The following is an 18,782-nucleotide window of genomic DNA, read 5'->3' as shown; positions in this document are numbered from 1 at the left end:
GACTAGACCATATCTCCCCACCACCAGATATTTTAAGCATCTCAGCAGTGATTCCTGATGGACCAAGGGTTTTTCCTGTTTGCATATCCTTAATTGCTTTCTCTACCAAGCTACTGTCTATTCGGATAGCTGGTCCCTCTGTTGGGTTCACATTAGGTAAACTCTCTTTCTTCCATGCATTCTCAACATTTAGCAACAGATTGCTAGAAAGACAGGCAGAAACAAATTGAAGAATAGTGGAGCCAGAAGTCTCAGCATGGACAATATATTCTTTGAAGTCAAAATGTTGATATAGACCAAGCAATAACCCATCAGTAGCTGAGGAGTTCGGGATTGAAAGCAGAGACTGAAGTTTTCATACTGGTGGCACAAGACCAAAGCTTGTTTACCTGAAATTACCAGATTAATGTGCTTCAAAACAGTGCTGCCTAAATGCAGATTCTGCAACACATTTGATGAAATAGACTATCTTGTTTTGGGCTGTCCTGTGGTAACATCCAATGAATATAAAAATCATGATAGAGTAGGACAGTATTTACATTGGTGAATATGTAAACATTACCAAATTGACACTCCTGCTAACTCATATGAACAACATCTTGAGCCAGTAGTTGAAGGTAAAAATGCCATCATCACCTGAGATTTCCCAGTCAACACTGACAGAACAATCCAGGCTAACTGACCAAACATAATTATTAAAGACAGGAAAGAAAATACTTGTAGACTGACAATCTACTAGTAAGTGTCCCCATTGATAAAAATGTATCTGTAAAGGTATGACAAACTTATTAAATATAAGGAGTTGGAAATTTAAGTACAAAAGATGTGACATCTTAAAGCAAAAACTGTTCTTGTTATTGTAGGTGTCCTATGTATGATAAAAAAATAAAAAGGGATGTCAGAAACATCTAGACAACATTCCAGGTGAACCATGTCTCAAGGAAATCCAAAACATTGTGCTGGCAAGTACTGTCCACATCATTAAAAAACCCCTATAAATTTAAATGTTATGTTGCATTATATGAATGTATTTCTGTATTGCCTTCCCACTTATTGTCATCAAGCTTTCAGTTATATTTTAACACCTCTTAACCTTCACTTGCCCAAGGGTGCTGGGTGTGTCCCAGCAAATGATTACATTAAACATGCAGATTAGCCATGTGTTGAGAGGAACTCTTTGGGGGTTTGAACAATTCACCTCTGGAAACATGGGTGTTTCATTCAACATACTTAAATAACCCTTATTCAGGGACCTTTTGAGTGGGATGGGCTACTCAACTTGAAGAAAATTCTAACTGGGCCCCACCTGCAAAGTCATGCATTGCTTATCTTGATATGAGATCACTATATTGCACAATTGTACTTTATATATTTTGGGTCAGTAACAACAAATCTATTTCTAAACATCTGAAGCTGACACAATTGAAGCACGTTTCACCTGAGAGTCTTTGAAGCACAATTTGAAAAATTTTTGAAAGAAAGGCCTATCTACATAAAAATTAAAATTATAACTGAGAGCAAACAGTTGCATAATTTTTTTTAATACATTTCAAATAGACAATGCCCTAAGCAGAGTGTTATTAAAACAGAAACCTTTGTAACATCCTGCTTCACTTATAACAATTTAGCTTAATAATCTTGTTAGTCATTAGAGTCAACATTCTATTCCAGCAATTCCAGGGTATCCTATTTTCAATGACAACCTTCTATTGCAAATCCATAATCATTCTGTTTGTAGAAATCTGGTTATATCTACTTCTGAATAAGAGAGACTGGATTTCTTCCAGACTAAAAAGGTTAAATAACAGTTGATGAACAGAAGCAACAAAAAGTAATGGTCATCATCTTGGTAGGAAAAAAATAGATTGAAAGAATGTTTACAATTGTTTCTACAGCAACAGCCAAGCTGCCAGTCAAATATCAGATGCTGTGCATTGTTTAGACTATAATAAATTCTTTTGTGCTCTTAAGAACATGTATTTGCTTGATCTATGAGTACCTCTTTTGTACATCTTCAAGTTGTGGAGATATACACGTTCATGTATGTGTCTAAAGAGGAAAAAAAAAAGCAAATAATACAGTAGAGAGAGGAAGGTGAGGGGGGAGTGAGATAAAGAAAGGGAGAAGTGCAAAACTATTTCGAAAAAAGGATAAACTGAAAACAAAGGAAAAGAAATAGAACATTTAAGAATATATTACAATTAAAATGATTTGACACTTACTTGGCAAAGTCTACATAAGCCAAATGTCCATGGTAAAGAGCAGGCTTTTTCTCATTCCAGGTTGTTATATTATATACAAATCTCATCTACAAGAAGAAGAGAAAGAAGATAAAGTTAATAAAATACATATGTGATAAATTGCTTTTAGGGACTTTCAGCATATGGCATGGACAAATAAAATGGGATGCGTAAATATATGTTTGAAAATATTTCAATACAAGATACTGAGAAAATATTAGAAGTGACATTAACTCTTTAACATTCAGATTCTTCTACCAAATGTAATGACTACTTATTCACATTGTTTTGAATTTATCATGTTTTAACAAGTTGCTTTGAGATTTTGATGATGTGACTATTTTCAAAATGACTTGGAAGTGTAGGTGTGAGAGGCTAGATCTGGCCAGTTTGAGCATAAACATGGTAGAATATTTGGGCTGGACATGGTCAGTTTAAATGCTAAAAGGTTAAAACAAGAGTTCTGAAGATAAACACTTTCCCTAATTTTTCCTCAGCTATGGACATGTTCAAGCTGAACATCAATCACATCAATTTCACCAGACCTTGAGAACCTGCAAAGATCATAGGTACTGTTCCCACTGTTTTGACTGATGTTAAATACTATGAATATTTATAGATTCAACCAAAAATATCTCAGACTTTCCAACTTTTATTTGTTAACATTTTAAATTTCAAATTTCAATAATTATCTAAATAAAAGTACTTTACAAAACTTTTTAAATCTTATTTTCCATGGTAATAAATCAATATGATGTTTGCAGAACTTAATACTTTTCAAAGTACCCAATACTTTAACAGCGACACATTGATATTTAAATGTTATTTACAGATACAGGAAAAAATTTCTCCCTAAATGGAAAATGGAAAAATTTTGAATGCGACAATCAAACATTGAAAAAACTTCAGCTCATACATTACGTTCAGGTTTGGAAAACTGACCAGTCAAAAATGTTTGTGAGGCAATCAGTATCTTCTTTAATTGTAATGCAGAAGATGTTGAAAGTTGTGGATTGCAATAAACAACACATGCACACATTATTTAAAAATATATGAGGCATATGCAAATAGTATGAGAAACAATAAAATATGAGAAACAATAAAAACACAAAATATATTTAATGGATCTTATATAAATTATAGCTAAAATCTGGAAATGTATGAATTAACATCGTTTTCCACTTATGGTTTTGTAACAGATATTACTACTTTTATAAAAGGTGAAAATAATTTTTGTGCTAAGCTTTCCTATGAAAACCAGACTCTAGCACTTCATTGTTTATCTAAATCCATTCTAATAATCCCTGACTAAACTTGACAGTGCTTCAATAACACCAAATATAAAATAAATATTTATTATAAAGAAATACAAAATAAAAACAAAACACTGATATCAGAAATATGAATTAGTTTTATAAATACAATATCATACCATCCCATCTATTTTTGATCTCGCAGAACTAAGTAAATATGATAAGAAGGGAATATTGAAATTTTACAGAGAGTCAGCCCTTCCTTATGAAGTTCCAAAGTTTATTGATTTAAAATACAGAGCTGGCAGAATACAGAAGGGAAACCTGACTGGTAACAAAACTCATCAGGACATCCCTAACTACCCATTTCCCCTTGTTTTCAAAGTACATGGTAGTGAACAGATACAGAATAATATCATTTATCCCTCCTACCAAAAACGATGTTGAGGAAGAGGAGGATATGAGGGGCATGCACAAGGTTATGTTGAAAGATGCAACAGATGTAGAGTAGTATAAATAAAATAAAGCATCTGTTTTTATCACCAAGCCAATTAGTCTATATCAAAAGACTTTGAAGAAGGGAGAGAGGCTAGTATCAGTTTACAATGAAATGGAGAGAATGAAGGAAGAGATTTAAGAGAATGAAATACATAAAATGTATTTAAAGAAAAACAGTGAAATATAGTAAAAATATGGTAAATGTAAAAGAGAGATGGAATAATATGAAAATATTGGCAAATAACACAAAGTAGAATGGGAGGTGGAGAACATTTCCTACTTTTCTAAAAGGCACAAGACTGTTGAATGAATTTGTAACTAAAAACTCTGAAAGAGTTGAAAAACAAGCTTTTACTTTGAATCAAATGATTATGGCAGAACTATTTTCAACAACTTTGAGTTCTAAGTACAGTACTAAAAAGAGATATTACATTGCAAATAACTGATAGTATGAAAAGTGAAGCAATGGAAATGGTCTGAAGTCCAGTTTCAGAATATTTACAATGGCAGCAAGTTTACTATAATATACTTTTTCTTTGTTAAATTTGTGTACTTGATGAGAAATGATTGAGAAAAACAAAGTAACACAAACAAATTTGTCAGTTTTCTACCTTCACAAAGAAAGGGCACACTTTCTTTGGTGGTAAACTTAATTCCATTACCCTATTTAACCCTTTGGTGCCATTAGCAGAGTCCATTCTGTTGCAAGCATTCAAGCCAGGTCACTAGTCTGAAGATGACTTCCTCCCACCAGTTAGAGAGGCTCTGAAAAGGGTTTATTGGTGTCATTGGAAGATAAAGGATTTTAAAACTGTATCTGTTATATATAACGAGACCAGCAGAATGAACAAGAACAAAATAACTTTCAAATATGAGATGTTTTTATGAACTGAAGAGGGAAAACATCTATACCAAAAGGATTTCGAACATGATAAGCTTCTTTACACTAATCATCAACTCAAACACATCACGTTAGATTTTCTGTAAGTTAGGAAGAACTCAAACTATTTATTTGATTTTTAATTAACTGCAAACATTCCTTTTTTTTTTAATATATTTGACATGAAGAACAGAACTTTAATTATGTAATGTTTAGATTAAGACAAAGACTGTAAAATAAAAAAACAAACAAACAAATAAATAATCATAACCGACAAATAATCAGCCTTGGTTATCTAAGCTAAAATTTTTTCTTAATTCACGTTGATGGATACATTTTGAAACTAGAGCCCAATTTATTTACTTTCTAAGAAAGAGAAGCTTGAAATAAAGTCAGATCTGTAAATCATAAATTCACGAACTTCAAATTATTTTCATAAACTGTTAGATTTGATCAATGAGGTACAGAAAAAATATTGTTCCAATGATACACAGAATTTCAAATTTTTTAAATTACCAAAGTTTTAAGAAGAAAATGATTCCTAAAATACCAGTACCAAATAATAATAAGAAGAAAAAGAAAACTGTATATAACTAATGAAATATAACTGTATATAACTAATGAAATTCAGAAATTAATTTGTGTTTAGTAACTTTCAATGCTTTGGATATGCAGTAATTTAAAATTAGATTTCAGTACAGTGAATCCAATTAAAGTTACCATTCTCAGTATTGAATAAAATTTTGATTGGTTTTACAGAATAATCTATTTGCTACTCAATAAGCCTCTCAAAATGTATCAACAGATGGTGAACTTAGAGCAGCATCTAAAAAAAGGGGGGCTATAATTCCCCCTTAAGGGCATTATAAAAAATTAACGGGAAAATGAAAAATGTTGAAAGTATTACACATATATCACATATATGTAATTTAGTGCTAAGGGGGAGCACAGATGAGTTTATAAAATCAAAACAGGGCCTTTGAACAAATACTGCTGAGAATTGCTGTTTGTATTTTAAACAAGAGCTTAATAGCTAAACATTAAATAGATAAACTATAGTAAGGTCTAATGTATGATAAGCATTCTTGAGAAATAAGAATTTTTCTTTTCATTTGACAGATATTTGCCCTCATCTTGTTTGTTGTTAACACAACGTTCAGCTGATGTACTCTCCAGCCTTCATCAGGTGTCCTGGGGGAATTTCAAACCTGGATTCTCATTCCTAAGGTATTTTTCCTAGGTGACCAAGTAGCGGGGGAGGGTGCACTGAAAGTGTAGCTGCTAGAATAGCCTGGGCAAAGTTTAGAGAGCTCTTACCTCTGCTGGTGACAAAGGGCCTCTCACTCAGAGTAAAAGGCAGACTGTATGACATGTGTACGAACTGCCATGCTACATGGCAGTGAAACATGGGCCATGACTGTTGAGGACATGCGTAAGCTCACAAGAAACGAAGCCAGTATGCTCCAATGGATGTGTAACGACAGTGTGCATACTCGACAGAGAAAAGTTGGACCTAAGAAGCATCAGTTGTGGTGTGCAAGAGAGACGATTGTGCTGGTATGGTCATGTGGCAAGAATGGATGAGGATAGCTGTGTGAAAAAGTGCCACACTCTAGCAGTTGAGGGAACCTGTGGAAGAAGTAGACCGAGGGAGACCTGGGATGAGGTGGTGAAGCACGACCTTCGAAGATTAGGCCTCACTGAGGCAATGACTAGTGACCGGGACCTTTGGAAATATGCAGTGTGTGAAAAGACCCAACAAGCCAAGTGAGACCATAATCCATGGCCTCTACCAGAAGTGTAGCCAGCTTACTTATTCATATCTTTACTTCAGTGGACACTAAACTCTGCTTGCGAAAACCTGTTGAGGCAAGTGAAATCGAAATCGAACCAAATTCAACGATTGGCACCCATGTCAACCTTTCCTTCATTGGATACTAAACTCTGCTTGCGAAAACCTGTTGGGGCAAGTGAAATGGAAATTATATCATATTCGATGACTGGCACCTGTGCCAGCGGAGCACTAACAGCACCATCTGAGTGTGATCATTGCCAGAGCAGCTGTCTGGCTTCCATGCCAGTGGCACATAAATAGCACCATTTGAGCGTGATCGTTACCATTGTCGCCTTACTGGCACTTGTGCCGGTGGCACGTTAGAAAACATTTGAGCAAGGTCATTGCCAGTGCTGCTAGACTAGTTCCTGTGCAGGTGGCATGTAAAAAAACCATTTTGCGTGTGGCCGTTGCCAGTACCGCCTGACTGGCCCTCGTGCCGGTGGCATGTAAAAGCACCCACTACACTCTTGGAGTGGTTGGCGTTAGGAAGGGCATCCAGCTGTAGAAACTGCCAGATCAGATTGAAGCCTGGTGCAGCCATCCAATTCACCACTCCTCAGTGAAATTGTCCAACCCATGCTAGCATGGAAAGCAAATGTTAAACAATGATGATGATTATTTTCCAGTGGTGTTCTCTGTCTATTATTTTAACTTCATCCCACAGGGGGAGGTAGTCTCTGTTTTCCCATACATGATCAGTATACCCAATTTATCAATATCTCCTCATGTCACAGTTCCTCTACCCTTATTTTGATGGGGCAGCAAAGCTGTGACACAAGGAGATATTGATAAATCAGGTACGGTTGATCATGTATGGAAAAACAGAGACCACCTGCCCCTGTGGGATGAAGTTAAAATAATAGACAGAGAACACCACTGGAAAATATGAAAAATAAAAGAGGCAGCATATATGCTAGGACATAATAACCTCCTAAGCAAACTGAGTGCAGATATGAGTAGCATATGGGAACTGGTATTAAGGAAGGAAAGGAAAATATTAGATTTATAAGTCCTAAAATTCACTCCATAATTGCCCGTGGGCATATGGCGTAGTTGTTAAGAGTGTGGGCTACTAATCCCAAGATTCTGAGTTTGATTCCAAGCAGTGACTTGAATAATAATAATAATAATAATAATAATAATAATAATAACAACAACAATAACAACAACAACAACAACATCAGAAAAATACCTTGGGAATGAGAACCCAGGTTCGAAATTTCCCCAAGACACCTGATGAAGGCTGGAGTGTACATCAGCCGAAATGTTGTGTTAACAACAAAGATGAGGACAAATATCCGTCAAATGTAAATAATGTAAATAATGCACATAATTCCTCATCTCTCAAATATAGAACTGAATTTTTCTTTTGTTATTATTCCAATTGATCTTTTCTTCATTATTAAATAAAGGTGTGAAATATTTTACTTCATTCTAAGTAACATCAATACTAAGTATTTTACTTCATACTAAGTAACATCAAAACATGGAGAAATAAAATATTCTAAAGAACAATGTTTCACTAAAAAAATGCCAGAAGCATTTCAAGTTAAGTTTACATCAGAAGATTTCCAGGCGTTTGCTCTTTGTTGTGACATGTACTAGTAACAGATGCAATCAATATTTATCTACATTTAGATTTGCTTAAATTTAAGTGTTTCAGCTTAGACATAATTTTTTTTTTTTTTTAGAAACTTTTTGATATTTAAAAATTAGGCAATAGTCATCTACTTTTTATCTCTTTAGAATTATACAACCCAGAGTGGCAAACTGGAGACACAAGGATGGAATGATTGTGTGGAGGGGCTGGGAGGTTAGACACTGTTGGGATGATACAAGGAGATGAGCTAAATATGTTAGGTGGAACAATGTAGAAGTGTGTAAAGTTCTCCGGTTAAGAGTATAAGGTATTCGTAGAAGAAAATGCACATTTGCGAGTTGTAGCATGTTTTTAAGCAACTTTGACAATTATTTTTTTTTGTGTGTGTGGTGGGGGGTATAATGCCTTATATATGCGAGCAATAATCATAAGCACATCATATTTTGTGGAGAGTGAGCAATTGGCCAGATTTGAAATATTTTCTGGCTCTGAAGCAGAAGTCCAGTTTTTGGGATAGAGTTCTAGTAGTATTATATATATAATTTTTTTTGTGTGTTTTTGTTGTACATTATTCACATGAAGAGAAACTGCTTTCTTGGTGTATAATGACTATATCTTACAGGAGCACATTTTTGAGATTTCTATACATAGAAGTAATGTAGGTGGCATGAAGCATCTAGATTGCATGTTATTGTGTATCACCTGGTCCAAGCTATGAAAATCTAGTCATTGTTTAAGGTATAATGTATCCATGACTATATTATCCTAGGAGGTTAGGTTACTATTTCTAGTAGGGTGAGCAACCACACAGAGTTCCCCACTTTTTGGCTTACTGCAACCAAATGTCTAAGAGCAGAAGAATAAGAAAAAACTGTAGTGAATAGGAACAGCAAGTAATTCTGGCAGGTGACACAACCTAACTTTTGAATACATCAAGAGTTGATAGATTGTAGAGAGCTCTATCAGGATGTGATGCAATGGAATAGTCTGAGAGAAAGCTTCCAGCAAAGGAGAAGAGAGACAAAGAGAGAGTAAGTAACTTGACAAGGATTTTCTTATATCATGACTATAGGCATGGCTGATATCAAGGGCAAACCTTGGGGTCATCAAAATGTGAATCATTCAGAGAAAATTAATTTGATATAGGAAATCAATTCTCTTAAATTCTAGTTCTATGATGATCACAAAGTAAGAAGAAAGACTGAAGGTGATGAAGAAAAATGTGGGTGTTTATAACTGTCACAATCCCAAAGACAACTTGTTGAGTAGAAGCATAATAAAAAATAACTTGAACATATGTGACAAATATACTGAATTTCAACAGACAGAAACAAATATTACATAGCAGAATTTAGACTAGGGATAAAACCAAACATAACAAAACTTCTAATGAATAAAGAACAACAAAAATTAATTAACTAATGAGGAAATTAAATTAGTAAGATAAAAAAGAAGACGCTACGTACTTGATCAGAGAGGGATAATGTGTGAGAGTTCCTTGATATATTAAGATGTAATACATTGAACTTGTTAGGTGAGCACAAATCATAAGCAATTCCTGCAAGAGATGTACTCCCAGTTTTGGGAACCCGGTTGTAAATAACAAGGAAGTCATCATCTGCAGGGGTCAGTTGGTCCTGAAAGATATATAAAAAAAGGACTAAATACTTTCGCTTGAAACATAATTCAAAAACTGTCACATAATACTTTTATATTTTCATTCTGCATAAAATGTATTTATCTCATCATTCAACACTGAAATTAATTAAAAAATTTTACATTCACTGAAGTTAGCATTGATAATATTAAGGTAATGCATAAAAGCAAACTTGAGAAGATATAGAAATAAATAAAGTCAACCAAAGTAGAGCCAAAAATAAACACAATTTTCAGCACTCTGCACACACACACACACACACACATATATATCATCATCATTTAATGTGTACTTTTCTATTTTCAAGTGTCAGAAGGAATTTGTTGTGGCAGATTTTCTATGGCTGGATGCCCTCCCCGTTTCCAAACAAGAAATCTCTTCACAGCTAGACATGTTTTGTCACAGAAAAACTGGAAAGGTAGTACGGGGTGGGGGTGGGGTCCATGAACTAAATTCATATATATATATATATATATATATATATATATATATATATAAGGATAAGCATATTAAAAGGGGTCCATGGGAAAACTCATTTAAATAAAAGGGTTGGAAACCATTGCTGGAACCACTGTGAAAAGGTTGAGAACCACTGGTGTGGAGGGGATTCTTCTCTATGGAACCAGAACCTACACATGAAGAAGGAGCTTCAAGAGAGCCTTACTGGAATGTGATATTACACACACACACATATAAATATATGTACACAAGCGTATGTATATACGAACACACACACACACACACACACACATGCATACATATGTCATATGTATAGAAATATGTATTAGGTACAACTGTGTAATAAAGAAGCTCACTTTGCAACTGTATGATATCAGGTTCAGTCCCACTGCATGGCACGCACCTTCAGCAAGTGTCTTCTACTATAGCCCTAGGTCAATCAATGCCTTTGCAAGTGAATTTGGTAGATGGAAAGTGTGTGGAAATCTGTCTATGTTGGTGTTTGCCCCACCCCCATACCCACCAATTATGCTCGACAATTTATGGTTTGTTTATGTCCCCAAAATTTAGTGGTTTGGTGAAAGAGTCTGATAGAATAAGTACCAGATTTTTAAAAAATAAGTACTGGAGATAATTTCTTTGACTAAATCCTTCAAGGCTGTGCTCAAGTATGGCTGCAGTCCAATGAGTGAAACAAATCAAAGATAAAAAAAACAAAGATTAATATATATATATGTGTGTGTGTATGCATTTTATTGAAGCTAAAATGACTTAACAAATTACCAACTATTACTCAGAGTTTCACGTTACTGATCATCAGATAACCATGAACATTTTGAACAATATGGATGCACTGACAAATTTTTGATAACTCATCAAATAAACATTTAAAGCTGATTTTATAGACGGTATTACTTATCAAAATAACAAAAATCTGTTAAATGAAAACAATTGGCTGTTGATGGAAAAATAGATATGCATTAGAAAATGAGTCGAAATTGAAATGAAATCTGAATAACATAAATTGCTTATATACGTGGAAATAGGTATAATAATTTCAGTGAAGGAAAATGACCTTTCAGAAATCACGTGTTCAAGATAAATACATCATAAAAGATAGAAATTAAAATTTAAAATTAAGACAAAGCATTAAATGAATATCATGAAAAACTAGTAAATAATAAATAAGCTTCCTATAAAGAAGTGGTAGTGGGGTCCATGACAGGCAAGGAGAGAAAAACATAGAAGAAAACAATAAAATGACATTTGCACAAGATGCTATGGAGTAGGACTGAACCAGTGACTGCATGATTGCTAAATGAACTTCTTAACCATTTGGCTATACTGTGGCTACAAGTTAAATTGGCTCGATAAAAATTGTATAGAAGACTAATGGGTGGATTGTATCCTCAATACTGAAAAAAGCTAGTCTTGTTACTCACTGAGTCACATTGGTCTGTGGAATGCTCAGTTACATGTTAATTCAGAAGAAGGTTATTTATTCAATCAAATAACTGAATCCTTATTGTTGCACAACAACAATCCACTACCATGTATGCTTAAATATTTGAATATTTATATAAAATCTTATGATAATATAAGTATCAGAAAAAAATAAAGATAACTAATACAACAAAAAAATAGCTGTCTTTGAATGTAAGAAAGAGAGGAAAACTAAGATAGTTAGGAAAGTATTTTGAGTAAATAAACTTTTGATCCATAACAATGTAAAATGTTAATATTAGATCATCATCATAATTTAACGTCCACCTTCCATGCTGGAATGGGTAGAACTGTTTGACAGGAGCTGGCCAGGCAGAAACCTGCACCAGTCTTCTGGAACTGTTTTTGGCAAGATTTTTACAACTGGATGCCCTTTCTAATACCAAAAATTAGAAAGTATAAAAAAAAAACTGACTAAAGTGAAACTCTTCTGTTTGGTTTCTGCGTGTGTGTATTTATGTAAAACAAAAATGAATGAAGAAAGATAACTTGAAGAGGCCAATGGAATGTATTTGAATAACACAGACCTGTGGTTCCCAAACTTTATAGAGACGTGACCCACTATTTATGACACCAGTTTATGGTGACCCACTTAACTCTACTGGGTAAAAACATTAATGAAAGAAACAAATTTATTTCAGATTACATTTTCATTGAGGCCTGTGAGAAGGATGAGCCTGTTTCTTGCTACGCACAATAATAGAATTAACATCAGGTTCAATGTGTGATAGTTTCAGCTGTAAAGAATTTGAGAGCTGCAGTTTATTTTGAAATTTGCTTTTAATCCCAACCATTGCTGAAAATCCATCTTCACAATTATAAGATGATGCGAAAGAGTGAAGTACTTTTAATGCTTCGGTGGAAATGATTGGGCACGGGGTTTGAAGAGATGCCCAGAACTGTACCAATTTTCGGGTGTTAAAGGTCATTTTCAAAGGAAGAGTCTTCGGATAAATCGGTAAGTTCTTCATCAGCTTTTGTTGATATTCCAGTCGTCATGTCAGGTTGAAAGGGGTTCATAATCCATCTTTTCTGTTGCATAATATTCATCTCTTCATGAAAATAAAATTCAAAACTTTCTTTTAGCTTATTCAAGTGTTCAGATATCTCAATGATTATACCATCATCAACTTTTGTTTCATTCTCCATTACAAAGGTTTCAAATGTTTCAAAACAGTCATAATTTCGGTTGTCAATACGATTTTTCCACAGGACAAGTTTTTTCATAAAACCTCGAATTTTCTCATGAATTGCGAATATACCGATACCTTCTGTTCCTTGTAAGTATAAATTCAGTTCGTTTAATTTTGAAAAAATATCTGCCAAATACGTAAGCCTCAGAATGAATTCTTTGTCGCGCAAATATTTTGCAAAATCGCTTTTACCTTCCAGAAATATAGTTACTTCTTCATGGAGTTCTGCAAGTCTTGTTAGCACTTTTCCCCTCGAAAGCCATCGTATTTCTGTGTGCAGAAGAAGGGATTTATGATCGCTTCCCATCTCTTCGCACAACTTCTCAAATAAGCGTGATTGCAAAGGAAGTGTTCAAAACATTTTCAAAATTATCAGATATATATTTTGATACTAACGCTGCCCTGTGAAGGTTACAGTGAGTCCATGATGCATTGGGATTAAGTTCAAGTATTCTGGTCACCACACCACTGTTTCTACCGCACATAGCCCGTGCACCGTCCGTACATATTCCGACACATTTATGCCCATCAAGATCTTTTGTTCTGATATAAGTATCAACAGTATTAAAAATTTCATCACTGGTACTTCGACTGACTGGTTCACAGAACAACATATCTTCATGAGGTTTAAAGTTCCATATGTAACGTACAAAAACAAGTAGTTGGCACAAACCTTGTACGTCAGTAGATTCATTGAGTTGTAAAGAAAAAAAAAAGACTTCCACGAACCCATTCAATAACTTGATTTTCTACCCATTGAGACATTTCATCGATTCTACGCGTGACTGTGTTATTAGAAATAGGAATTGATTCAATTTCTTGTTCACTCTTATCACCAAAGAAAACTTTAACTGTATCTTTTATAGCTGGAAGAACTAAAGTCTCCCCAATTGTGTGTGACTTACCAGTTTTTGCGATTCTCAAACTGATCAAGTAAGACACACACAAAGATTTTTCATTTACTTTGGTGTAACGTTGCATAATGCTCTGTCCTATCTTTAACTTGGTTTACATTCACTCAAAAAAATCGAGAGGCTTGTCTTTTAACTCGGAATGCTTAGTCTCAATATGGTGACACAATTTGTTTGGACGCATACTCTCGTGGTCGTGGATCTTCTTCAACACCATTCCATGTAAATCCCATTTTTAAGTATTCGTAATCATACTTTCTCAATACTTTTCTTCGCTTTGACTGGCTTAGTTTTGATTGACTGGACCTTTCTTCGTTTCAATTCACTGAAGACTCGTCGTCATCAACTTCAACTGACTTTTTTAACCATTTATCCATAATATGAAGGACTGAGTAAATACGAAAAAATCGAATTTAGAAAGATAGACAACAAAACGTTTTATAACTGTTTCAACGTCTCCATACCCTATGGGCAGGTATTAACTCTAATACAAAACCTTGAAGCAGTAACTGTTATCAGCTCGATCAGTGTTGTACTGCGCCTAGTTAAAGTTCTCTATAAATAAGTAAAAACAGACTTTTCCTTTTTACGATTACGTACGAATAAATAACTTGAGAAAATGACCACCTCTGATTTGTTAAGCTCGTGAAAAAAGCCTACTGCTTGATAAAACAACCAGTCTGGTATTGAAAACATGAGTCTTGAACTATCTCGATAGACAGCAGTTAATCAAAGCTAATGTGTAATTTTATAACTTTTTGCGACTCACTAGGATTCCGTTCGCGACCCATTAGTGGGTCACGACTCATAGTTTGGGAACCACTGACATAGACAAATACTAGTATGTCAAATACCATACAACAAAAATTCTAAATTCATTAAAATTATCTACACATCTAGAGGATGTATCAAGTTACCAAATGGTAACAATGACCATCTGAAAGAACTTTTGTTGTGAGGGAATTAACATACCAGTATTGGTCTAGGTTATTTAAGTACATGCCACTGCACACTATGTTTTAGCTCATTTTTGTTTAAATTATGCAAATTACCAAGACCATAACTGTTTTCTACTGGAGATAAGGTTGGACAATTGTTGCATTGATGAAAACTACTGAGCCAGAAACACATGTCCATGACTGTCCACTTCTTTCCTTAGATTAAACATGTCCTTTTCCTTAATGGCATGTCAATTTTGGAGAATTCTTGAATCTTGAGATTATGTCCTCTTCTTCAAGTGAAGATGGTCTAAACTGTCATTTGGCAACTATGATACATTCTCTAGAGGGGAAAATAATTTTAATAAATCAACAATTTTTGTTGTATGGTACCCCAAATAGCAAGATAAAAGACATCAGTAGAGAAAATTTATACCACACATTCATGACAAGGGTGACCTGTACTGAATGTTCATCTCTAAATTAGAGGAGACTGCCACAAATATAGTGTCAGAAATCACTTTGAAGCTGGGGTGTACATTGCTAGCCTTTCTCTTTCTCTACTAACCTACAATGCAGAAAAGCAATATAGATAAGTTGATCCCATCATACCTCAGGAGCTCTGAGGTCCCTCAATCTTGAACTAGAGGTCCCTCAATTCTGAAGTGATTTACTGTACCCTCCATCTTCCCATTCATAATCTTGAATATTTTGTATTTCTCTATGCACTATTGCAACTTATTGACCTGGGTTCATATAACATTATGACATGTCTTGATTTTTGACCTGCAGGATATTAAGTTACCTTCTTCACTAAGCTAGTCTGGAGGTGGGGCTGATTTAGTTATTACCTGATCATGTAACATGTTGCACAAGCTTAAGTGTTACCAGTAGCATTGAAAGTGACCTAACACAAACTTACATACACAGAGATACACAAAGTAAAAAGAATGACATTGGTTTCATTCAATTGAGATTATGGTTGACTATACTGAACAGCAGACTGAGAAAAAATTACTAATATTTGTTTAAATTACTTTGGATGATTTTTTGATCCAATGAGATGGAATTTGAGCTTAAATCAAATAAGCTGAAATGAGTTCATTTCTTTTGGTTAAGATTGCAAAAAGTATAGTAAATAGTATTATGCATCTATATAAGATAGATAACCTACTTCAAATTATCCACCAATACTGTTGCCTTATATAGCATTATCAATGTAATGTTAGTGGTCTCTCATTATCAATGATATATAATACTTGAAAGTGTTGTGCTACTTCCTTTGGGCATCATTACTGCAATTTAGTCATATAATTACACACACACACAAACAAACACATGTGCTCTCTCTCTCTCTCTCTCTCTCTTACACATGCGCACACACACACACACACACACACACACATGCAAAAATATCTTATGCAAGTGCAAATCCATCTTTAAAATCATAAAACCAATTCAAATCCTTTCTACTTATATTTTAAGTATCTCTGCCAAATATTAGATAATATGATTTACAATATTTTACCACAATATTCTAATATTGTAATATTTAATAAATATGAAAATAATCAAAGAATTATCTTTGTTAATTACAAATTCTAATGAATATGTAATGTAGAGAGCTGACAAAACTGGAAATAACAGAACAGAGAAAACTGAGGTGATATGGAAAGATCTCAAGAAAAAATGACATAGATGAGACAAAGACAGAGAGCAAAACAAGAGAGGAAAGAGGTCAAAGAGATGGAAAGGAACAACTATAGATGTATTTATTTTAAGGTTGCAACAAGAGTTGGACAAATGAAAAAATACAGATATTTTAATTCTTGGATAGGCAAATATGTTGAAATAGATGAAAAAAACTAGAATGAGAGAGCACCACAGCAAGCATGGGTGAGTCAGAGAAGGAAATTTATAGGAGATTTTATTTCAAGTGCTAAGAACGGTGAAGATGAAGATATGTATCGTTATACAAATATTCTGATAATGAACAAACCTTTTGATTGAGGGAGTGTCACAAGAAAATATGTAAAAATTAAAACATCAGTTTTATAAGCATGTTTGTATGCATATACACACACGCACTATATTTTGTTTTTCTTAAATGAATAAAAAAAACATTAAAAAGAATTGAAGCCAATAGTTATCTGTGATATCACTGGAAGCTCATTTCTTCCAATACTCACAGAGCAATTTTACTCTCACATATATCATACCTGTCTGCCCCCGAAACATTATTATTTTCACTAAATATCATTTTCTTTTTAAACTGCCAGATCCCTGTACTTAGCATAATAGATTTAGATGTAACTTTGAAAACTAAATCTGACATTGTCAATAGGAAAATCCAATAATGAGAAAACAAAAGAAAAAAACAACAAATAAAAAGAAACAAAGTATTTATGTAAACTGAGGCTAATGAATGAAGGAAATGAGAGAGAAACCAAGTAATATTTATGATAAGATAATGATTTGCTTACAACATGGACTCTGGACCAATGAACTCTTTATAGAACAGCTGTTCTTGATTTATTGTTTACTAGTAAATCTTAAGTAATATATACTGATAACAAACATATATTTACTTAAAAAAGAAAAACAATTATATACGATAGATGTATTAAAGATAAAAATGTCAAACATGGGCTTTCTTGTTACAAATATGGTTAACACTCTAGACAGCAGAACAGAATGGTTAGTCGTCTGCATTTATTATTATTATTATTATTACTATTATTAAGGTGGTGAGCTAGCAGACCCATTAGCATGCTGGGCAAAATGCTTCATCCATCCTTAAATACTGAGTTCAAATTCTGCAGAGGTCAACTTTGCATCTTTTTCTTTGGTGGTCAATAAATCAAGTACCAGCTGAGTAGTGGGGTTGATGTAATCGACTTACCCCGCTCCCTGAAATTGCTGACCTTGTGCCAAAATTTGAAATAATTATTATTGAGGATTTGAAATTGGTTAGGCAAAATATTTTCCTGTCCACGATGAAGGTACAGCCAGTTGTGTAGATGCAGGCATGGTTGTGTGGTTAAGAAACTTGCTTCTCAGCCATGTAGTTCCAAGTTCAGTTCCACTGCATGGCACCTTGGGAGTCTTATACTATAGCCCCAGGCCAAATAAAAGCCTTGTAACTAAAGGAATCCCTTTGCATGCATGTGTGTGTGCATCAATCATCATCATCATAATTTTAACATCCACTTTTCCATGCTGACATGGGTTGGGCAGAATTTGTGAAGGGAGTGGTACACATACATATATATATATATATATATATATATATATAGTTATAGGGATTTGGGCAGATAGAAACTGAAAGAAGCCACTGTGTATGAGTATCAAATGCACCCTATGCAACCAACTCTACGTGGGGCAGACGGGCCGCCGGCTGGCCAACCGTTTCACCGAACACCTAAGGGACGTTCGGCTAGGTTCGGACTCCCCCGTTGGCCGTTACTTCCAACTGGCCAACCACTCTCCCTCTAACATCTCCGTTTTTGGCCTCGCCCTGCACCATGGGTCCACTCCCTCGCGACTCCACTTGGAGCAACGCTACATTTTCAACCTTAATTCTTCTTTCCCCTTCGGACTCAACGCAGCCCTCTCTTCCTTATGACTCTCCCCTTTACGTCCCTGCAACACTTTTCTTTATTTTTTATTTTATTTTTTATTTTTATTTTTTTACCCACCCCCCTCGTCCCCTTTACATTCTATCCATTATTCTCTTGTTTTTACACTCACTACTTTTTTCCAGTTTTTATCTCACCCCTACCTACACGCACACATACCCACACACAAAAAATA

The 18,782-nt window shown here is 34.4% G+C and overlaps 1 protein-coding gene across 1 annotated transcript in view; it reads right to left on the bottom strand.

Moving 5' to 3' along the window:
- Positions 1-2,200: 2,200 nt before the first annotated feature.
- LOC128248329 (heparan sulfate 2-O-sulfotransferase 1-like) overlaps positions 2,201-18,782 on the bottom strand; it is a 196,647-nt gene continuing 180,065 nt past the window's right edge. The window contains exons 3-4 of the mRNA XM_052969312.1: positions 9,775-9,945; positions 2,201-2,308 (exon numbers count right to left, since the gene is read on the bottom strand). Of these exons, the coding sequence (XP_052825272.1) occupies positions 2,219-2,308; positions 9,775-9,945 (261 nt within the window). The 3' untranslated portion in view covers positions 2,201-2,218. The remainder of the gene's footprint in view (positions 2,309-9,774; positions 9,946-18,782) is intronic.

Source organism: Octopus bimaculoides, chromosome 1 (assembly GCF_001194135.2).
Source record: "Octopus bimaculoides isolate UCB-OBI-ISO-001 chromosome 1, ASM119413v2, whole genome shotgun sequence".
Lineage (NCBI taxonomy): Eukaryota > Metazoa > Mollusca > Cephalopoda > Octopoda > Octopodidae > Octopus > Octopus bimaculoides.
The sequence above is the reverse complement of the archived record's forward strand: the minus strand, read 5'-3'. Positions and strand labels throughout refer to the sequence as shown.